General features: G+C 45.8%; 1 protein-coding gene across 2 annotated transcripts in view; it reads right to left on the bottom strand.

The window, feature by feature from the left end:
* LOC147659647 (mitochondrial inner membrane m-AAA protease component AFG3L2-like) overlaps positions 1-24,163 on the bottom strand; it is a 158,220-nt gene that overhangs the window by 21,887 nt on the left and 112,170 nt on the right. For both annotated transcript variants that reach the window (XM_086951580.1, XM_086951579.1), the window contains 2 exons: positions 5,461-5,598; positions 3,746-3,899 (listed from right to left, as the gene is read on the bottom strand). In XM_086951580.1, coding sequence (XP_086807706.1) covers positions 3,746-3,899; positions 5,461-5,598 — 292 coding nt within the window. The remainder of the gene's footprint in view (positions 1-3,745; positions 3,900-5,460; positions 5,599-24,163) is intronic.

Genomic DNA, 24,163 nt, shown 5'->3' on the forward strand with positions numbered 1-24,163 from the left:
CAGGTGCTTGACCACCTTTGCTAGGTTCCGGAAAGCGCCGCTTGTAGTCTTGCACAAGAAGTTTCAAGTCATCCACCAGTGTCGCCGGCAGGCATATCATGGGGGTGACTTCGGTGTGGACAGTGGCTTGGACCGAGTGCTCCTGATACGTGAATTCGTCCTGTTCCTCATCCGTGCTTTGGCATTTTATGTGGAGGTCTGTGAGAGAAGTGGCGGGATTCAGATGGTCATCCTCCTCGGATTCCTCACTTTGGAAAATTTCCTGAGGTGGTTGTTTTTCCACCTTGCTAGGAGACGTCGTTTCCGGGGTAATTATTGACTTTTCCTGTCTGGTATACTGAATGGTAGAGCTCGTAGTCGTCGAGGGGTCCGTCGACGGTGGTAGCATCATGTACGGCGTCTCCACCAGCTTTGATTTCTTCCATGTTTCGTTCGTCGTCGAATCGCTCGTCGACGGTGTCGTCGTCGAGCCCGTCGTCGTCGAGCCCGTCGTCGACGGTGTCTTCGTCGTCGAGCCCGTCGTCGACGGTGTCTTCGTCGACGGTGTCTTCGTCGACGGTGTCTTCGTCGACGGTGTCTTCGTCGACGGTGTCTTCGTCGACGGGCTCGTCGTCGACGAGGTCTTCGTCGACGGAGGGGTTGACGAAGGTATCTTGGTCGTCGACGACTGCGCAGCCGTCGTCGTCATCGACGGTGCCTTCGTAGACGATTGTCTCGTCGACGAGTCTCTCGTCGACACTCTCGTCAACGACGGTTTGGACGACGATGTGCTCGTCGCTGTTGATGGCGTCGTCGACGGTGTAGTCTTCGTCGACATTGTCAGGGGAATAATTGAAGAAACAGGCCTACCTGTAGATGAAGAGGAAGTAGTCATCGTCGTTGAAGCTGAGGGCGACGATGCCGATGTGGTAGACACCGTGGTTTTTACTGAGGTAGTCCTCTGGCTTTGTCTGGAGGACGGAGCAGGCATTTTGAAGGTTTTATCTTCCTTCGCCGGCACTGAGGATGACGCCGATCTCGCCTCAGAAGACTTTTTGTGAGTCTTCGCAGGAGGAGTGTCTGAGTGGCCCGGGGAAGCGTCCCTTGGCCTCTTGCTCGAGACAGCAGAAGTTCTTGAAACGCTGCTCACAGAGGACTCTGGATTGTCCCTGTTCTTAAGCCTGTCCAGCCATATCAGAAGGCGACCTTCTCTGTCTCTCACGGTCTTTTTGGGAAAAGACCGACAGATTGCGCATTTTTCCGAATTGTGATCCGGGTAAAGGCAATACAGGCACAGGTCGTGTTTGTCATCCACATGAATCCTTTTCTTACTGCAGGAAGAGCAGGCCCTGAACAGGGCTTTCTTCCCCGAGTCAGACATGACAAAGGCAGTATAAACACACACTTACTTCAGGGGTAGTGTGTTGAGGAAGTCCTTGAAGAGTTTTTTGTTTCAGAGAAACTTCCAAGAGAGTTTGATGATTTTTAGTAATAATCCTGAGGAGAGCTCAGGCTGGAGACTCCCTAGCACAACGTGCGGTAGAAAATCTGAGGGACTGAGGCTCCTCCCAGGAAGGTTCTAGAGGGAGGTCGGAGCTGATTGGCTGACTAAGTCAGTTTGGTCCTTTTTACATAAGGACAAGGAAAGGCTACTAAGGGGAGACCCTTGGACCCTTTTCTCTCTATGTATGTCTATGGACATTACTTTTTTATTTACCGGAGGCTCCCGTCTCGACGACGGGGAATGATTCAGGCATGTGAATCTATGAAAGACACCCCTAATACTGGATAAAAGCAAAATGATGTGGGTGCACACTTTATAGTCCACAAATGTTGTAAAAGTCTATGGAGCATCTCCAGGCTGGGCATTGATGATTGGGGCCGTCCGTTGACAGGGACACTGGTGGTGCTGGCCAGCCTGTAGATTCATACTTGAAACTCTTTCTTTGTTACACTTGATGTCTTCTGCAATGGTTCTCATGTTTCTTGTAGTCTCTACTTTTCTGTAGTCTCTGTTAGTTTCTCTTGGTTTCTGTACCATCCTTAAAGACGCTAGAGTCCAGGTCCGGTCGTCGCCAAAAGAATGTTGTGCCCTTGCACATATGTAGACACAGGTAGTCATGTAGAGTTTGAAGTCTTCTTTATTGGTTCCAGGTAATATGTACATCAGTCCATTCCAGCTCCTTCACCAGCCCCACCAGAAGCAGCCTTCCTGCGGCTCAGCCTATCTCCAAAATGCACCCAGGCATTCCATTCATCACAGTCATACCAACATTCTGTTACCATCTCTCACTCTGGCTGAGCAGCAGGAGACAGCTAGGCTGGATTGCATCCAAAGACACTTAAGAGGATATAACCCCAGGTGTTCAGCTTCTTGCCGAATCCAAAAAGAGAGGAGGCTTGGATGTGGAGTGAGAGGCTGTTTCACACTTAAGGAGCGATGCAACAGAATGCCTGTTCTATCACGTTCTGTGTATGCGTGGGATTTGTGTGAGTAGGAGTCCTGCGGAGCGGGGTATCCTAGTGGTTGGTGGAAGGTGTTATGCATTGGAACCTTGAAAATATATTCAGCTTGCTGAGTTTTCAGATGTTTTTGGTAGTGTGGACGGTATTATGACTGCCTGTTAATGGTCTACCTGCAGTATGCTATGATTATTTCAATCAAACAATCAAAACTTGGGCCCACTAAGGTATAGTATGCAAATGTTGTCGATTTTCGTTCCCTGTATTTGCCACAATACTGACGTTCCTTCTTTTGTTTGTTCAGAATATGTTATTTCTTGGGGTGTTCTAGACAACAGTCTTTGCTTAGATTTGCTTGCCCAACTCAGAGACAACTCATTTTTCCTAGTGCTTGGAAATTTGGGTGAGGGGTAACTAAGGAATCATCCAAGTTTTGAAAGGCTAATACTCATTTCATTTCATTTTGTCTGACAACCCATCTCAAGGATGGCTAGCAGGTTATGCAGAGACCTTCCTTTAGATGCCAGAGAACCAACAGTAAGGGTGAGAACTACGCAACTTTGCATGTTGATCTTTGTAGGCAGGTGAGGTAAATTGGAGCATGGCTATTTTAGAGTACTTGATGAGTAACTCAATTAAAATGTTGTTTGAAAAATATAGCCCAAAGGAAATAGCAGAATGTCCAGATATCACACAAACATGTCAACATATTCCAAAAGATTCCTGGCATCATTTAATGGTTGGACAAATATTTGACCTCCCTGCCCCACCACATTTCTCTCCAAATGAAGAGTGCACACACTGGTATGTTTTTTCCCCAGAGATTATCCCCTTGATGTTATGCGGTTCTTAATTTGAGATTCTATAAAGAATGAGAATGGATGACCCTAGTGTCTGCAGTACTCATCACTTGAACTGAGGCACGGCGAAACAGGAAGACCCTGTGGGAGGGGCTGGGTACGCAGGCCTCACAGGAGAACAATATGCATCTTTTACAATAATGAATCTCACCAATTTGGGGCTGGGAAAGAATCAGATGCAAGAGAACAACGTTTTGTGGTATCTTTATTAATTTCCCCTGATCTGTCCCTAGTAGCATTACACCGGATTTCATACTCCCACTCAATCAGAGTATTTATAATTCATAAACATGAAAACATGAAGAAAGCCTGTTCATCCACATGTTGAGCTCAATACAGGTCTCTCAATTTCATATTTTCTGATCTTGCAGATCAAGCTTGGAGCACCAGTGGCTTAGCTCTTAAATAAAAGACACAGATTAATACAGGGAATAAATGGTTACCATCCATTTCCACTAGAAGCTGGTTGAGAGTGTTCTCCTGTTCACTTTGGCCACCAAAGTTGCCCCGTCCTCTTTTCCGTCCCACTGCATCGATCTCGTCAATGAAGAGAATGCAAGGAGCATTCTTTCGTGCCATTACAAACAAGTCACGGACCTAGAAAACAAAGCAACCCAGAATTTCAGTCCGTTTGTTTTCTTATTGTACCTTGGCATTTATGATATTATAATTATCTTACAAACACATACTCCTGGAATGTACCCAGGGTAGGGAACTAGAGGCTATGGGGTCTCAAGGGTGAGATGGTCTACCAACACAATATATGCACACAAAAAGAGTTACCCGAGATTTTTTGACTAATTATGCGTACCTCACAGTTCAATTCCTACAGGGCCTGGGCATTCATGATATAATCATCGCCCTGCTACATTTACAGCCTGGAACCTGGAAGTCTAAGTTGGTGTAGTTTACTGACTGCCCTGTAAATCTGTTCCTGCTCAAGGTACGCAGTTTAGAAATTAAAATGCTTGTAAAATATTCATGACCAAAATTAAAAGGTATTTTCAACAATGTTCTTGGCTATACAATCCAGAAAGATGAAAACAAATATATTTACATAGTTTGGTGACTTGTATTGCTCTATCATTTATTTTATTTGTTGTATTGCTCTATCAGAGACTACAAGTCCTAGTGTAGGGAAATACACTGGCTGGCTATCGAAGGATGAGAACTGGACTGGGCGGAGTTTCTGAAATGTTTCAGCGCTCCGTCTATCCTCTCCTTGTGTTTGCTGTGTTCGCCCTACGTTGGCAGGGTATGCCCAGATGTGGATCCCTTGCTCACTTTGCCGCTGGATTCAAGCTAGCCTGGTTGATGAGGGGGGTTACCCCGAAACTGGTCCCAGGGTGCATGTTTCCGGTCCAGGGAGGACCTGGCTTGGCAGTTCGGGTTGGAATGTTCACATGAGGTACTTGGCCAAGACTGATTTGCATATAGCTGTGTCTGAACTGGGGTGTCACAGTGAGCTAAATAACGATGAGGGATTCAACCCAGATCAGTGACAGGGGTGAGTGTCTGAAAGGTTACAGCGCTTCGTACATCATCTCCTTGTGTTTGCTTCACACATGGTGGAGCCAGGGAAAACCACTCTGCTGTCAGAACCATAAAAGGCCTGGGAAAATGCCACATTACACGGTATCACCCTAGGTGGCTTTCCCACATCCAAAGTCTTAGATCCTCAGACTGTGGGGCTTAGAGTAGAATTATTGCTGAGTCCTTGAATAATAGCTGAGAAATGTGTGCTTGACGATTGGTGGTGGTAAACGCCATAGCAAACGAAAAGCCGACACAATGTTGATCCACGGTTTCCCAAAATAAACAAACCGCGAAACAAAAATCATAAAACACTCTGGAAAATATTAACATTAACTCTAAAAACAACAGCAGTAAGAAGTTACGGGTAAACACTATTTTAAACAACTTTAGAATAACCTTTATAGAAGACAGACTGTCAACCCACAAACTAAAAGCGCATAAGTGGCTACATGCTGCCCTAAACTATAAATGTGAAGAAATGAGTAGGCGACAAAGTTCTATGTGCAGTGTATAAACCAAAGCTGGGGAAAAGGGTGTGGTGAAATAGGAATACAAAATGCATAACTTCTTGCTGCAGTATCACTCCAAAATTCAAAAGACACAAATGTGTACGAGGACTTACTCTGGCTGGGCCCACGCCGACAAACATCTCCAAGAACTCAGACCCATTGACTGTGATAAAGGGCACGTCTGCTTCGCCTGCTGTGGCCTTGGCCAGCAAGGTTTTTCCTGTGCCTGGAGGACCGGTTAAAATGGCCCCCTGAAAGAAGAGCAGACATGGGCATTATAAACAAAACAATACATACACTTATAATGAAATTAGCAATTCCACTGCGAAGGTTAAAGGCAGCCTGTTCTTTCTCAAATACGATAAGATCTATTGGCAACCAAAGCAGACACCGATTAAGTGACCTTCGGAACAGCATCACCCGGGGTCGTAAGTCTACTCAGAGATTCAGGTATACAAACTTAAACAAATTGGTCCTATGGATAAATAACTTTTCATCTTCTTACCATCACCGTTGATGATAGCCGCCCACTCCTGGACTACTTTTAAAATGATACCAAAAACCTCTCCAAATAAATCAAAAAAATCAAAAAATTCCATGCCGATAAACAGGCATCAGTTGGCTTTTAGCTTTAAAAATAAATAAATAATAATAAAAAAAAAAAATAAAAAAAAATATATATATATATACACACACACACATATATATATATATATATATACACACACACACACACACATATATATATATACACACACACACACACACATATATATACATACATATACGCATATACATACATATACGCATATACATACATCACACACACACACACTAGAGAATTATAAATGTACACTTAGACATTTTTGCTGTTCAGAAAATCTTTTATCTCTCCCTATAAAAAGGGAAAAATTCAATGACATTGTTGCAATAGTCTCTCAAGATCAACAAAAAAAAACAGCACGTTCACTTTAACGCTTCCTTAATCCCAGCACCACACAGCTACAAGAAGCCAAACGGAGCATTTCAGTAGTATTTGGAGATCTGATGATGCCTTTAGGTGTGGATTTAAAAAAAAACAACAAAACTCTGTCACGTCTGTTCTCAACGCGAACACACATTTTGAGAAATTCAAAGCCTACTAAAATGTACACATGCGATTGTAATTTTGAATTAAAGACGCAGAATCCCCGACATATTTAAGCGATTCTAGGCTAGCGTTTCATTCTTACGTGATAAAAAGACATTTATTTAGACATTCCCAATGCCACAAACTCACTAAGGGCTATTGTTGCAGTTTGATGCCACCTTGTGGCCTCTAGTGGTGAAGACCGAAGACAAAGCACATACAGTACTAGAGGTAGTAGGCAAGACAGCTTTTTACAATACAGAAAAGACTGCATGCAATAAATGCGTGACACTTAAAGTGACACTTTCTTGCGAGCAAAACCAAGCAATGAAGTCCATGGTAACAGATAAATGCCAGAAATGACACACATTTGAGCAACAAGAAACTCTTAAGTACTTTCAGTCGCAGGCTGGGACCTCATAGCACTATATACACAAGTCACTATTTCCGTTGAGCCAACCAGGATTCAGTTCCTTTTTTCTCTGACACACAGAAACAGACCGGATCTGCAGTGACTGAGATGCATTCTGAAACCTCATTAGAACGCCCCTCAACAGGTGCCAACACCAATCCCCCACTCTTCTTCAGCTTTCTGCCGTGCACATATTACTCCAGCACTCTTCTCTAAAAGTGAAAACACTTCCACTGATTGGCACAACCTCCTCACATCCTACAAGATTTCTTTCGCACCTCTTCTGACCACTGCAGATGAGCTGCTTGTAGTACCATGGGCAAATCATTACATTCATTTTAACAGTCAGTGTGAAATTATCAGGCCATAGAAACTTGGCTACATAAACTCCTTTTATCACAACTTAAGTTAAAAATCCAACTCCTTTCCTCGATCTATACTGTACTACCACATTAGGATGATACCAATCTTGAACAGCCCTGTGACCAACATCACTGACTCACTCTCTCAGATTCTGCATTAGTGCTGGTGGCGCCAGATGCAGCAATCTTTTTTGCGCCCCAACAACCTCTTTCTCCACGGATTCCCTCACTACCACTCTCCATCAGTGCTGGGTGGATAGATTGGATTGAGTATGGTGGAGTGTTTTGGAGAAGAAAGGGGTGGACTAAGGTAGAGTGGGGTGGATTGGAGTAGAATGGGGTGGAGATGATTGGACTGCAGTGGAATGGAGTGGACTGAGTGGGGTGGACTGGAGTGGGGTGGGGTTGTTGGAGTGGTGGGGTGGGGTGAATTGGAGTGGGGGATTGGAGTGAGGAATTGGGGGTGGGGGTATTGAAGTGGAGTTGGGTGAATTAGACTGGCGTGGGATTGGGTTGTTGCTTGGAATCTGCTCAGAAACAGACCTATGTCGAAGACAATAGAACATCAGTGTGTAGGGACTGAGTCACCATACCACATCAGTACCTATGGACCCAAATCAGACTAATGGCGTCTCACTTGGCTCTCCTAACCTTTATAGAAAGACAAGTGATTTTTCACCTCAAAATACAACACTCTAGACCCTCTCAGGGATTGATGTAGCATGTCATCATCGTTCGTATAATATATACTGCAACTATTGTGCTCTAATATGTAATAACTAAGCAACAATTAGAAAACATATGCAGGTCAAAAATGTGATTAGCATGATTAAAAGGACATACATTATTTGGATATTTTGGATATTTGGAGGGGTATTTATAAAGCGCAGCGTTCGCTCCGGAAGGAGCATCATGGCGCTATAAGTCCTTGATATCAGATCACAGAGTGGTGTGGGGGAGGGCTAGATTGAAGCTTTGGTCCAGTCATCGGGAAGATTAAAAATCCAAGTCTTGAGGAGTTTCCTAAAAGGTTTCTTGAGCGTCTGAAGTCTGAGATGTCTTGGCATGCTGTTCCAGGCTCTAATAGCCAGGGTACTAAGAGTTTTACCGCCTTTAGATTTCAGGTTGAATTTGGTAGAGGTCATGAAGTTTTCTTGTGAGGATCGGAGGGAACGACTCGGGTTGTAGTGAGGGAAGCGTCTGGTGAGGTAAGAGGGACCTGATTTGTTAAATGCTCGGAAGGCGACGGTGAGAATCTTGAAGAGTATTCTCTTGTGCAGGGGGAGCCAATGTAGGGTTTTCAGGGCTGCGGAGATAGAAGATTTACGTGGAAGTTTTAGAACAAGGCGGGCGGCGGTGTGTAAAACACTTTGGAGTTTCGACAGAGTGGACTTCTTGGTCCCTGCCAGAAGGCCGTTACAGTCAGTGGCGTCACTAGGAGGGTGCGGGGGGTGCGGACCGCACCGGGTGACACCATACATAGGGTGACACCAATCTGACTGGTTACGCTGTGTAACACAGCTCTGCAGCCTCGCCTCTACTCTGCAAGCGCACCTGCTTAGAAAATATTGCAGTGTGCTGTGCCCTGATCTCGGCTTCCCTGACAGAGTCGGCCGTGCACTGCCAGAGCCCCCACCCACACAGCTTGGAAACAGACAAAGGATGCAGGGGTCAGGACACACAGACACACGCACAGCTCCCCCCCCCCCCCCCCCCCCCGCCCCTCCAGCTTTAATGGTTTACTTACATTCTGGCTCTTGCAGTTTTCCTTTTCTAGTTATAAGTAGAGACCCAGCTTCTAAAGTAAGGATGTTTGACATTTCAGACTGGATTCGGTCGCATTTATTTTTCTCCAATTGGCATTTATCCATATTTTTCAGTGGTGAAGAAATTAAGTTGGAAGTAGTATATTTTCACTTTTATTTAAGTGATAAACGTGTACAGTACTTGCACCGTGGTGACTTAGTGTGTTAAGGAGATACATACAATAAAGTATATATTAGCCTGAAAATATTAGCATAACCCTGGTTATTTTTAATCCGAGTGGAGGATGGTTTACATAACCTTGTTTGTTGTTTTTTTGTGGCCCATTAGGAGGATAAAGCAACTGTGCACATTCTGGTGGGGAGCAGGAAGTTATGAGGAGCAGTGTGATAGAAGAGAGTGCGGTTGAGAGATTGGAACCTGCACTTGGAGATGGGAGAGCAGTGCACAGCTAGTTTAAGTGAAGGTTCCCTCCTTGCACCATGGCACATATATTCGCCTGAAAATATTTGCATAACCCTGGTTATTTTTAATCCGAGTGCAACAGTGCACATGCAGGAAAATATTAGCATAACAGTACTAACAGATCCCCACACGTGCAGCTATGTAAACATCATTTGGAAATCTCTTTTTAATCTCCCTTATGCGCAGCTATCGGCCGGCCTTCCGTCAAGCGTATCGCAACAATAACATAGTCCAGTATTTTTCAGCGTTTAGAAAATAAATGGAAACAGGGATTGAACTTTGGGCAGATAAGGGAATTGTACAGTTTTCCCAGAATCACTCAATTTGGTGAAATCGGGATTAGGAACTAAGGGGCAGATTTACAAGCCCCATGCGCCTCTTTTACGCCACTGTTGCGTCACTTTTGTGACGCAGCGGCGGTGCAAAAGATGTGCTATGGTGTGGGGTATTTACAACGTGACGCATCTCCAAGATGCATCATGTTGTAAAGCCCTGCGCCAGAGGGAGGCGTACCATTGCAGGGGGGGGGGGCGTTCCGGAGCAGGAACGCCTCCTAAAAGTCACTGAGTAAAATCTACAGGATTTCACTCAGTCACTTTTAAGGCCATGCTGCGTCAAAACCCTGCGCCTGCTTGAAGCAGGCTTAAGGATTGACGCAGTATTTTCAGGATAGGGCACCCCCGAGCCTTGCTGGAGCTGTGTCTAGCAATGCACCGCCTTACGGTAGCAGATGCGTTACGCATCTGTCCATTTTTGCACCATGGTGCGCCGCATTGTAAATGCGCCGCATCCATGGTGGCGGAGCCGTGAGGCACAATTACTGGTGCATACCTGCTGATATACACATCTTGTAATTTAGCTGCTGGAGCACGCAAAAATGGAAACATTGCATGAAACATGTTAAAGGCCAACTAAAATGTCTTTCCTTTTTAATTCTGCAGGCACAGGAATGTTCTAAAAGTTGTAATTTCCGATTTTGGAGTAATTTATTGCAAGTGGATGACGGGGCACATAGATAGACAGGATGTGAATGTGTAGACATGATGTCAAAATTAGGAGCCGTGAGAGTAAGGGGAGGTGAGGAAAGGTAGAGATGGTAGCTTGCAAGAGGGAAGGAGCAGCAGGAAGTTAATGAGCAGGATTGGGAAAGGAGCAAGAAAAGTTGGGAAGAGAATGCCAAAACAAGAAAGATGGATGCAAGAGGAAATAGCCTTTAATTGGCTTATGTGTTAGGAACATCTCTACTAGTCAAAAGGAAGTAGGAAGTTGAGGGTGTTGTTAGAAGCACTCTGGGTTGAGTAACGTGCATTCTATTCCATAACAATCCAACTCTGTCGGCTCAAACTATTTTGAGAGTTTCATTATTAATTTCTTTACCAATAGTTTCACATTCTGTTTTGTAGATTTGAGGCAATATTCCGACACGTTGCGATCTGAGCTATGATAAACCAACCAGCTTTATCAAGAAATGTATATTTGCTTATTAATGATGAGTGAGAACCAGGCTTCAGCTTTCATGTCCTCCACAGATTATGACATCTAATGCAAAATGTATTTGTATAGGGCCATGAAGTGCTTATGTCAACTCCTCCAATTTCAGGGATTCATACAGACTAGAAGATGGAATAGATTAAATGCCTATATTTCAGAGGTTTTCAAACTAAGGTCTAGGAGATTTCCAGGCTATCCACATAAGGTAAACATCCTTAAAATTAATAGAACTAGAAATTAGTTTCACAGCAGCTGGAGCTGCTAGTCATTACCAAGCAACTCCCCAGTACCTTGACTGCCCTTCACCTTGGCTGGGGCCATTTAGTATCCTAATGCCACTCGTAGCTAGGAATTATGCAGCAGAGGTGGGCCACATTATGTGGGAGGGTTGACTAAATTATGCAGAAAGAAAAAGGAAATCACCTGGTGTAATGTGGCATAATTTTTGATAGGGTGGCATGGTCCTGTTATTTGCCAACTGTGTCCACTGGCGGACTCAGAGCGGAGGAGATCGATGCGGTAAGTCATGAGGGGGTGACACCATGAGTTACCCGCACCGGGTGACACCAACCCTAGTGACGCCACTGGTTACAGTAGTCCACTCGTGAGAGAATGAGGGCCACTGTGACTGTCTTTCTGGAGTCGAGGGGGAGAAAATCAAAGAATTTTCGCAAGGATTTGATTATGCCGAAGCATTTTCCTGCGACGGACGTGATGTGGAGATCGAATGAGAGGTCAGAATCAAAAAGGACTCCGAGGTTTCTGGCAGAGGTGACCGTCTGAGGGGGAGCTACAGAGTTGTCAGGCCACCACAAGGCAGGGCAGAACGAGGCATTCTTTCCAATGGGGAGGATCTCAGTTTTATTTGAGTTGCAGCGGAGGTGGTTAGCGTCCATCCATTGGAAAACTGCCGTTAGGCAGTGTTTGAGATTGAGCTCTGCCTTGTTGGAATTGTCATCAAGGGGGATGATAAGCTGGGTATCATCGGCATAGGAAGTTACGGTTATGCCAAAAGATTCTATCAGGGTGAGAAGAGGGATAAGATAAATGTTGAAGAGGAGGGGGCTTAAGATAGACCCCTGAGGGACTCCTGAGGACACCTTTTTCTCGCTTGATTGGAAGGAACCAAGGGTGACGGATTGGGACCTATCGCTGAGAAAAGATCTAATCCATGATAGGGCTGAGTTGGAGATGCCGATGTCAATAAGTCTGTTGATCAGGATGGAGTGGGAAATGGTATCGAAAGCTGCCGTGAGGTCAAGAAGGATCAAAATCGCCTTCTTCCTTTGATCTTGTACGGTTTTAATGGTGTCGGTCAGTTCGATTAGGGCTGTTTCCGTTGAATGTTTGGACCGGAACCCGGATTGCTGGGGATGGAGTAAGTTGTGGGATTCCAGAAAGGTCTTGAGCTCTTTGTGGACTAGCTGTTCTGTTATTTTACCCAGAGCGGGTAGCAGGGTGATAGGGCGGAGGTTGGTCAAGTCCGTTGGGGATTTATTCGCCTTTTTCATAAGTGGCTTAACCACGCCTTTTTTCCATGAGAGAGGAACAGAGCCGGAACTGAGGGATAGGTTGATTATTTCATTGACGATAGGGTTGACTTCATTGATAATGAGGTGGAGAATCTTGGGGGGACAGGGGTCAGAGGAGGAGCCAGATTTGCAGGAAAGAATCGCTTCTCTGGTCTGCGCCAGGGTCACTGGAGTGAAATTTTTGAGACCGTTAGCGGCCAGGCACGGTTGGTCTGGCTCGTGGGTATTGTGTATTGGAGGGGGAGGGGGAAAGTTTTTTTGAATGGAGGTAATTTTATCGTCGAAAATAATCCGAGATCTTGTCACATAGCTCTTGTGATGGGGGGATTTCGGGTTGGAGAGCTTTGGGATTGGTGAAGGTTCTTACTATTGTAAACAGAATTTTTTGCTTTTGGCTGGCCTCTTTAATGGCATTTACGTAATAGGTTCTTTTGGCCGATTTGATGGTGGAGAGGTAGCTTTTTCTCTGCAGAATATAAGAGCTTCGGTCGCCATTATCGTAGGTTCTGCGCCATTTACGTTCCGCTTTCCTGCAGAGTAGATGTGCGGAGGCTAAGTCGGGCGTGTACCAGGGAGCTTTGATTTTAGTTTTCTTCAAAGTACTATCCTGATGATTGGATGGGCATCGTTTGGCAATTTCTAGTGCGAGCCAGTTATCGAGGCGGACTGCATCTCTATCGATGTTACCGGATAGAGATGGTGCACTGATTGGGGAAAAGGGATGGAGGGTTAGATTTTTCTGGACCGTTTTCCAATTAGTAGAGTGAGAATGGTGAAGAGTGCGTTTGTGGTTGGTAGGAGGGAGGCAGCTGGAGATATGGAAGGGGATCAGGCAATGATCAGTCCAAATCTGGGGTAGGGGGGAATAGGGTGGTGATGGAGGGGAAATTGGAACAAACACCGTCCAAGGTGTGACCAAGGGAGTGGGTAGGTAGCTTGACGCTTTGTTGTAGGTTGAAAATTTCAAGTGTCTGCAGGAAGTTGCTAGTTTGAGAGTCGGCGTCACTCTCGAGGTGCAAGTTGAAATCTCCTAGGAGGGTAAAGTGGGGGTAACGAAGTAGGAAGTGTCCTAAAGCGTCGTTAAGAGAGTCGAGAAACTTAGCAGCATTGCCGGGTGGGCGGTAGATCAGGCCACCGGAGAGGGAAAGGGATTGATGGAAAAGCCTAGTCCCTCTGCGTCCATGAGAGGGTCAAGGCAGAAGGTGTGGCAGTTAAAGGTGTTCTTCAGTATAATTGCTACGCCTCCTCCTCTGCCTTTCTGTCTGTCCTGTCTATGGAAGGAGTAACCCTGGGGGAGGGCTACGGCTATGTCGGGGTTACTGTCTTCAGTGAGCCAGGTTTCAGTGATCATGAGGCAGTCAAGATCATGGTCAATGATAAGGTCGTGGATGTCCTGACTGTGCTTGCACATCGACCGGGCGTTTATCAGGCCACCTGTGAAGAAAGGTCGTTGGTTTTTAGTGGAGGTAAGCAGGTCGGAGTCGAAATTGAGTGACCAGCGACATTTAGTGCAGCTGGTGGAGCCGACTACTTTTGACAGATCAAACTTACAAGAACAATCGAACCTGCCTCGGAGGCTACGAAGGTCGTTGGAAGCATACCTGATGCTATGGGGGATTTGGGCAGAGGTTCCTACGCCTGGCGCGGTCTTGGCGCGGACGGGCGCAGACGGGCTTGCCTTCGGCGCGCAAACGGCGCTCCCGCTGCGCTCGTCCGCTGCACGTCCTGTGTATGCACATTTATAGGAGAAGGAAGGGGGCGTGGCCTCTAAGTGGGCGGAGTCAGCGAGCACGCCGCAGGTGATGGCGGCTGCAGGCAAGGAGATAGGAACAGCGAACAGCTTTTAGGATCAGCTGAGCGCTAAGGTGAGAGCGAGCGAGCGCTGAATTATGCTTCGTTTTTAAAAACACAAATGAAATGGTGACACCACACAGGAAACAAAGTGCAGTGAGATGTACAAAGTATTTTAAAACAGTAGAGTACCTCCAGCCCCGGCTTCCGCCTCAGGACTGGGTCAAGGTTTGCAAACGACCGCTAGGAATCAGCGGTTTAAGTAGGGCGAAGAAGGGGGCGTGGCCTCTAAGTGGGCGGAGTCAGCGCGCACGCCGCAGGTGATGGCGGCTGCAGGCAAGGAGATAGGAACAGCGAACAGCTTTTAGGATCAGCTGAGCGCTAAGGTGAGAGCGAGCGAGCGCTGAATTATGCTTCGTTTTTAAAAACACAAATGAAATGGTGACACCACACAGGAAACAAAGTGCAGTGAGATGTACAAAGTATTTTAAAACAATAGAGTACCTCCAGCCCCGGCTTCCGCCTCAGGACTGGGTCAAGGTTTGCAAACGACCGCTAGGAATCAGCGGTTTAAGTAGGGCGAAGAAGGGGGCGTGGCCTCTAAGTGGGCGGAGTCAGCGCGCACGCCGCAGGTGATGGCGGCTGCAGGCAAGGAAATAGGAACAGCGAACAGCTTTTAGGATCAACTGAGCGCTAAGGTGAGAGCGAGCGAGCGCTGAATTATGCTTCGTTTTTAAAAACACAAATGAAATGGTGACACCACACAGGAAACAAAGTGTAGTGAGATGTACAAAGTATTTTAAAACAGTAGAGTACCTCCAGCCCCGGCTTCCGCCTCAGGACTGGGTCAAGGTTATAAAGAGCCCTGTCACATTAGAAGACAGATCTGCCTGAGCACACCCTCACTACTAAAGCAACTGGTGCAGCCCTCTCGTCTCAGGACCTTTGCTCAGTGCAAAAGTCTCCACTCTGTGTGTTCTCAAAATGACAAGTACTGGGCTATATAATAAAACCTGGGTGTTCAACAACAGCAGCTGGATTTATCTATTATGTCTAGGTGCTAGTGTCCAAGCACAGAGAATAACAAGGAGCAGTGCTGTTGGATCTTGCATGAGATGTTCCAACTGAATCCCAGGAGAAGGACAAAATACGAAAACATAAGTAGCCTTTGTGTAAAAATATAATGTGATACAAAAACAAGCGTGATATTTTGTAACATGTGCAAAGTAAAAGAGGCCTACAACTTGCACAGTTTGGCTAACATAGGGAAAATGACAATGGGCTTCATAGGGCACACACAACAGGGTGGATTGTAGTGGAGTAGAGTAGATTGAATTGTAGAGAGGTGGCTGGATTGGATTGCAGTGAGGTGGATTGGAGTGAGGTGAGGTGGATTGGATTGGGGTGGGTGGGGTGGTGTTGATTGGATTTAGGTGGATTAGAGTGGGGTGGGGAGGAAGGGAGTGGGTAGATTGGACTTGGTTGGATTGGATTGGGTGGGGGGAAGGGAATTAGATTGGGTGAGTTGGAATGGATTGGGGTGGGCTGGACTGGAGTGGGCAGATTGTTTTAGACTGGAGTGGGGCAGAATGTTTTGGATAGGAGTGGGGCAGAATGTTTTGGATAGGAGTGGGGCAGACAGTTTTGGACTGGAGTGTGCAGGCTGTTTTAAACTGGAATGTGCAGGCTGTTTTGGACTGCAGTGGATTCGGAAGGAAGTGGGGTCGATAGGGGTGAGGTGGATTGGACTGGAGATGGGTAAATTGGATAGGTGTGGGGTGGATTGGATTGGAATGGGGTGGATCGGAGTGAGGTGGATTGAGTGCGGCAAACTGGAATGGGGCAGAATGATTTGGATTGGAGTGGGATGGATTGGAATGGGACAGATTGTTTTGGAGTGGGGCAGAGTATTGTGGATTGGAGTGGGCAGATTGTTTTGGATTGGAGTGGGGCAGATTGTTTTGGATTGGAGTGGGACAGATTGTTTTGGATCGGAGTGTGGCAGATATGTTTGGATTGAGTGGGGCAGATATTTTTGGATTGGGTGGGGCAGATTGTTTTGGATTGAGTGAGGCCGATTGTTTTGGATCAGAGTGGGGCAGATTGTTTTGGATCGGAGTGGGGCAGATATTTTTGGATTGAGTGGGGCAGATATTTTTGGATTGGGTGGGGCAGATTGTTTTGGATTGAGTGAGGCCGATTGTTTTGGATCGGAGTGGGGCAGATTGTTTTGGATCGGAGTGGGGCAGATATTTTTGGATTGAGTGGGGCAGATATTTTTGGATTGGGTGGGGCAGATTGTTTTGGATTGGAGTGGGGTGGGGTGGATTGGGGTGAGGTGGATTGGAGTCGGGCAGATTGTTTTGGATTGGAGTGGGGCAGATTGTTTTGGATTGACTGGGGCAGCTTGTTTTGGATTGAGTGGGGCAGATTGTTTTGGATTGAGTGGAGCAGATTGTTTTGGATTGTAGTGGGGCAGATTGTGTTGGATTGGAGTGGGGTGGGGCGGACTGGGGTGAGGTGGATTGTAGTGGGGCAGATTGCTTTGGATTGGAGTGGGGCAGATTGTTTTGGATTGAGTGGGGCAGATTGTTTTGGATTGAGTAGGGCAGATTGTTTTGGATTGGAGTGGGACAGATTGGAATAGGGCAGATTTGATTGGAGCGGGACAGATTGTTTTGGATTGGAGTGGGGCAGATTGTTTTGGATTGAGTAGGGTAGACTGTTTTGGATTGGAGTGGGGCGGATTGTTTTGGATTGAGTAGGACAGACTGTTTTGGATTGGAGTGGGGCAGATTGTTTTGGATTGGAGTGGAGTGGATTGGGGAGATAGTGGGGTGGATTGCGGTGAGGTGGATTGGATTTGAGTGGGGCAGATTGCTTTGGATTGGAGTGGGGCAGATTGTTTTGGATTGAGTGGGGCAGATTGTTTTGGATTGAGTGGGGCAGATTGTTTTGGATTGAGTAGGGCAGATTGTTTTGGATTGGAGTGGGACAGATTGGAATAGGGCAGATTTGATTGGAGCGGGACAGATTGTTTTGGATTGGAGTGGGGCAGATTGTTTTGGATTGAGTAGGGCAGACTGTTTTGGATTGGAGTGGGGCGGATTGTTTTGGATTGAGTAGGACAGACTGTTTTGGATTGGAGTGGGGCAGATTGTTTTGGATTGGAGTGGAGTGGATTGGGGAGATAGTGGGGTGGATTGCGGTGAGGTGGATTGGATTTGAGTGGGGCAGATTGTTTTGGATTGGAGTGGGACAGATTGGCGTAGGGCAGATTGTTTTGGATTGGAGTGGGGCAGATTATTTTGGATTGAGTGGGGCAGATTATTTTGGATTGATTGGAGTGGGGCAGATTATTTTGGATAAGAGTGGGGCAGATTATTTTGGATAAGAGTGGGGCAGATTATTTTGGATAAGAGTGGGGCAGATTATTTTCGATTGGAGTGGGGAAGATTATTTTGGATTGGAGTGGGGCAGATTATTTTGGATTGGAGTAGGGCAGATTGATTTGGATTGGAGTGGGGCAGATGGATTTGGATTGGAGTGGGGCAGATTGTTTTGGATTAGGGTGAGGCATATTGTTTTGGATTGCGGTGGTAGCAGATTGGTTTGGATTGGAGTGGGCAGACTGTTTTGGATTGGAGTAGATTCTGGAGTAAGTGGGGTTGATTGGGGTGAGGTGGATTGACTGGAGATGGGTACATTGGATAGGTGTGGGGTGTATTGGAATGGGGTGGATTGGAGTGGGGTGTATTGGGATGGAGTGGGGTGTATTGGGATGGAGTGGGTGGATCGGAGTGAGGTGGATTGGAGTGTGGCAAACTGGAATGGGGCAGATTGATTTGGATTGGAGTGGGATGGATTGGAATGGGACAGATTGTTTTGGAGTAGGGCAGAGTATTGTAGATTGGAGTGGGGCCAATTGTTTTGGATCGGAGTGGGGCAGACAGTTTTGGATTGAGTGGGGCAGATTGTTTTTAATTGAGTGGGGCAGATTGTTTTCAATTGAGTGGGACAGATTGTTTTGGATTGAAGTGGATCGAATTGGAGTGGGAAAGACTGGAGTGGGGCGTGTTTGGAGGACTGGAGTGTGGTAGTTTGGAGTGGACTGGATTGGATTGGATTGGGGTGAGTGATTTGGAATTGTGTGGGGTGCATTGGATTGGTCTGGGGTGGATGGGATTGTGTAGGGCGGATTGGTGTGGGTTGAGGTGGGGTGGACTGGATTGGAGTGGGGCAGTTTAGAGTGTGGTGGATTGGGGTGTACTGCTTGATTATGTGTTAAAGCAGGTAAAGCACCTTCACCCCGCATCCATGACCCCGCATACTGTCACAACGCGGTAGTTACAACAACTGCGTTGTGACAACACATACCATTACTCCGCAAGTCGTTACAACAACTTGCGGAGGAGGGGAGAAGGTGTTGGATTTAAAATCCAACACCTTCCCTAGTGTCCGCACAGACTGGAGTTGGAATAGTACATTTTACTATTCCAACATCCAGCGCCCCCCTCTCCGCAAGTCGTTGTAATGACTTGCGGAGTAATGGTATGCGTTGTTACAACGAAGTTGTTGTTACGACCGCTTTGTGACAGCATGCGGAATAATGACATGTGGAGAGAAGAGGCATATTCGTTAAAGCATCATTCCAGAAATTACACATAAGAAAGAAACAATGTCGCTTTGCAATGAAATGGTCCTCACCTTTTGAGAACAGTGCCCACGAGCAAAAACAAAAGAAAACATGTGTGCAACATGAGAAAAGAAGACTTGGCAAATTAAAAGAAAGTCAACTATAGAAAATAAATCTTTGCAATTTTGTTTGTCCTGCAAGGAATGTTTTTGCCAGTCACACGCCTTCTGTTTGCAGGGCACTAAAAGTTGAACAAAAACTACTACCTCAAACACTTTGGGAGCATTGGTTGGGCACCGTTTAAATTGAATCAATCAGTGCTTGGTCCCTGTTCCAGAAAGAGGAACGGAAATGAGGTTATGCCTGCCTGGACGAATTATGAAAAAGGGGGACAAGGGGAACCCTACTCACAGCGGAACCAGGGCAATGTGTTTATCCAAAGAACAATGGTTCCTGTGGCATAATTATTTATACACAATCTTCAATATAACAGCTTAAATAGCACTATTGATTTATAACAGAGAGGGGTTGGCAAGGAAAGGAGCACACTTATACCGTTTTTTTGAAAATTGATTCTTGTATTTCAACTAAGACACGTAGTCTTATAGTTAGAACAGCGACATATATACAAAAAAAAGTGCAGTGTGTCCCCAGTGATATTGTGAGCAGAAAAACACAGAACATAAGACAATAAGTGATCTGTACAATTTCTTTGCTATGGATATTTACAAAGGGAAAATGACCAAGCGCAATAGTAAAACAATTATTATCAGTGACTATCTACAATCATAGAACACTGTGCTTGAGAGGTTTCATTCCCTATAGCGTCGACGGCGTTTCGACCTGTTGGATGAGGGTCTCGTCAGGACTAAACAATGAGGGACATCTCGTGGTGTCTTTAACCCCTCCCCTGCTGATGACGGAACCACTCCGTCATCAGCTACAGTTGAGCTGTGCTGATGACGGAGCGGTTCCGTCACGGCCCAGCCGCCGCGCCTGCGCGGCGCTGATTTCGCGCCTGCGCGGGCGTTCTAAAGAGCGGGGCGGGTCATGACGGAACCGCTCCGTCACCAGCATAGCTCAACCGCGGCTGGTGACGGAGCGGTTCTGTCACCAGCATGCGGCCGCCGCGCGGCCGCCCGCCCCTTTAGCGCTGCGGCGGAATAGCCGCCGCAGCGAAGGGGTTAAGTAACGCAACCCATGCATGACAAAATAATTGAATTAACTTACAGTATACCCAGCCGGGCACACTGTAGATGGATAGCGTGGTAATCGTAAGTATGGGGCTGACAGTCAATGCTTTTGGAACGGAAAACAGGAAAATGCCTGCTCACAAGACTCGGTTCGCACGGGCGCGTTTCTCCGGTCGTCTGTGTAATAACAGATTAGCTAAACAATGTTCTTTGGATGGACGAATTATGAGGCTGTAAAAAAAAGTATGTCATGCAAGCCAACAAATGGCATGCAACGAGCGGGCTCCAAGCACTTTTTGTTAACAACAGTGTCTCGCATGCAAGACACATGCACTACCCCATGCTTTTGCAGGGTCGAACCCAACAAAAACATCTTGCCTGCTCTGACTGTACCATCTCAGTCTAGCAGGGCAGGCAGCGGGCTACACTCTAGTGAGTGGTGCACTGCCTGCCACGAGGGACGTGATGTGCTGCGTGAAGTGGAGAGAGGTGCCAGACCCACTCTCTGTGGGCAGTGGGCGACACAAAACAAAGATCACAAATGCCTGCCTCAGTAACAAGGCCAGCGACCCACCAGTGGCACTGCTAGGGTAATGACACTGGCAGACTCCGAATAGGATAATTATGTTGTGACAGAAAGGCCACATGGCATGATAGTACGGCCTCTGAGGCAGCGGTGGCAGGTCAGAATGATTCAATGCAATCAACAGCTGAGCAGAATGCAGTTGCAGGCTGCTTAATCACGTAGTGACAGTCTGTGAAATTAAACTTACAGAAGCCAGTAAGCAGAGTGCGGGTCTCGCCACAGCAGCACAGTAGCACTCGTAATACTGCTATTTTAAGGCAGCTCCTGAGTCCTCTCATCCGTCGCAGTCACTCTCTACTGGCTGGCTTGTGCTGCAGTTCGCTGCCGGCGGTATCAAGGCACTAATTATGCGGGACTATATGTTTTAGTGGGGTGATTCTGACGACAACACTAAAAACGGTTAGTCGAACCCTGATGCATAGTACTTGGCAGGCCTAGTCTCACGTCTTGAGGAAGTTGAAGTAGATGAGGAGTGTTACTTAATGTTGTGTACTTTCACTTTTAAGTTGGACATAAATTACTCATCCTGTTCTGTGTCTCACAATTAGCCCCCTCCTTCAGCATTGAGATCAAATAAATATTATTAATAAGTGCTAGAAAACATAAAGGTCAATGTCATGGGTTCACAGCCCCTGTCAAAGGTGGGACTATAAATGTTGAAGGAGCAATAAGACAAGAAAAAATATTTGCTAAGTCAAAAGATCTGGGTGTGTTGTGAAAAAGAACGTAGCATATGCAAATTAGAAAAGTTAAGAGTCCAGAATATTGACCCAGAAGCTGGCATAACCAGAGAGTTATCAGAGAGGTTTCTGATCATAAGCCTAGCAATGGTTACACATTTTTGGCCCAGTTTTCTCAAATTTAAAAGAGCAAAAAGGCGCATTTGTTTCCCAAATCTAAAAGCATAGAATGAGAATAAATGTTGCTCAAATATATGAAGAATTAGCTTATGAATATCCACAAAAGACTTGTCAAAACAGTGCGCCTTCAAGAGGTAGGGGAAACATATAAGTAAAAACAGTCAGACATAACAGAGAATAACAGCGAGACAGTGCGGGCTGGAGGCTGACAAAAGGGAAGCCTGCTCATTTGTCTCAGTATCTCACCAAAATATTGGAAGCTGCGGCTCTTAGAGGAAATGTGAAATGTATCACTTAGGTTTCAATGCACGAGGAAGTGTGCAGCTATCAGACCCACCTTTTCAGTTTACCAGCCCACGTTTGGTTTTTTTCATGTATTCAGAAACACGTTTGATACATGAAGGAATGTGCGTTGGACAGAATTTCAGGTATTGTGAGAGACATGTTATGCCCTGTCAACTCAATATAATGCATAGCACTCACCTTTTTTTTTTACAGTGGCCCAATGTTCCGTGAAGCCATTCGTGTTAAAATCACACACTTTCTGCACCCTATATAAATAGCTCCTTGGTTCTGTATATTCATCTAGTTAAGGGAACTTCTACTGACTGACATTTCTTTAAATAACTGCTTCTGTGCATAATTTCTTCTCAAACAATCTTTGAAACATTACATTTTCATATGAAAGTATAAATGTTAAGCCAATAATTAGGAACACTTTATTTTTCTCCTTCATTTGTCTGATGAATATTTAATTACTTGGGGTTGTCCCATTGACATTTCCTGTATATTTCACCTTTATGAAGAAAAAAAGAAAATTAAAGTGCTGGGGAAATTAAAAACAGTCCATAATAAATCAATGATACTTATTCTAACTAGTTACTGTCCTAACTTCAGAATGGAAGCTTTTCAGATTGACTGTACCAAGAAGAAGAATTCTTCCTCTGGCTTCTTGCCTGGGAGTGAGGGGAACTGAACCTGCTCTCTACATCCTTGAACCCAAGTTTCTTCAAGGGCTTGTCGGCTTGCCTTCTGTTCTCTGAAGTCTCAGGGTTACAAAGACTTCTTACAACTCTTCTGATGATTCTGTACTCTGCCATCTGTGAGTCATACCCTTCCATGAGGGGCCCCCTCCAGCCCTGGGCCTCAAAAGTGGGTTCTGAAACGGTTTTCTGCAAAATTTGATGCAGTGACCCCTTGGGGCTGATTGGAACCGACAGTGCTTGCCGATGCCAACTCAGTGCTGATTCGACAACGATGAGGATCCCGACTGCAAGGTTGGCTGACGACACAGAGCCGATCTGAAGACCCTACTGCAAGGCTTGACTTCGACTCAGCGCTGAAATTTCAACACAGACTGCAAGGCTTTACTTCATTGCATCAACCAGACTGTGTCGATCAGAATGGATGCAGGTAGTCCTTGATGCAGACAGCTCAATACAAGCTATTTTTTCAGCAGGCCCTGTGTGGGTCCTGTAGCCGGCCTGCCCTCCATTGTGGCTGACCTGAAATTTGGAGTTACACCCACGTAGCACGACCTAAAGTAACCTTTGAGCGCTAAGCACTATTTTTGGAGTTTATCTTTAAAAATTAATATCTCGACTGATTGGATTTTTGTAGATGTGGCTTGTTTTGCTCAGATAAATATTCTCCATTGTTCTAAACTGGTGTGGAGTCTTTTTTTGGTTTTTCCATTATGTTACTGTAATTAAAGTGTGCAAAAATACTTTACACATTGTCTCTTAAGTTAAGCCTAATTGCTCTGTGCCAAGCTGCCAGAGGGTGAGCACAAGTAAATTTAGGTTATGTATCCGACTTACCCTGACTAGGATTGTGGCTCCTGCTTGAACAGGGTGCATAGTCTAACAACCAGAAACCTCAACAGGCTTTCATTGGACACACCATTCACACACAGCCACCTAAGCAGACAACATGTAGCCACCATGCTGCTCATAGTACGCACCATAACCCTGGGGACGGAAATGAGAAGACCCAACTTGTGAAGGGCTCGGTGAATTTAAGAGATACCAGTAGGCCCTCTTCCCTCTTGGGTAAAAAGGTTTCTGCCTCTTAACTCTATCAGCTGACACCAATCTTCCAGTTACTTTAGGAGTATTACAGCCACCCTTGAGTAATGGTGTGGGCTGCACCCCTTGGTCAGTAAAGCTTAAGGCCTCTCTGTTGATATTTTAAGCGCAGGTATTGAATTTGCAGGGTATAGAGCCCACTGGGAGCAGCAAATCAGGGTATGTCAGAAAAGATAGGAGGTAGTTTGACATCCCACCATCCTAGTACATTTGTCTATATAAATTTTGTAAAGAAATCACTTTTTGCAGGGTTCACCCTTGCTTTTGGCCTACTTTCTGGTAACTTTGGACTGATGTTGCTGGTTTTCTGACTCTGTAATTACACTGAGTCCTGTCAAACAGGCCTTGGTGCCAGTGATCTGACTCTTTAAGAAAAAGGTATATGTTTAATTGATTTATGCCCAATTGCCATAGGTTAACATAGGTCCCTAGCCTATAGTATCAGGGGAACCTGTAAGGGAAAGTGTCCCTCGTGGACTGCACCACTGATTTTGCCACCACAAGTATG

This window comes from Lissotriton vulgaris, unplaced genomic scaffold (assembly GCF_964263255.1).
Source record: "Lissotriton vulgaris unplaced genomic scaffold, aLisVul1.2 SCAFFOLD_4211, whole genome shotgun sequence".
Taxonomy (NCBI): Eukaryota; Metazoa; Chordata; class Amphibia; order Caudata; family Salamandridae; genus Lissotriton; species Lissotriton vulgaris.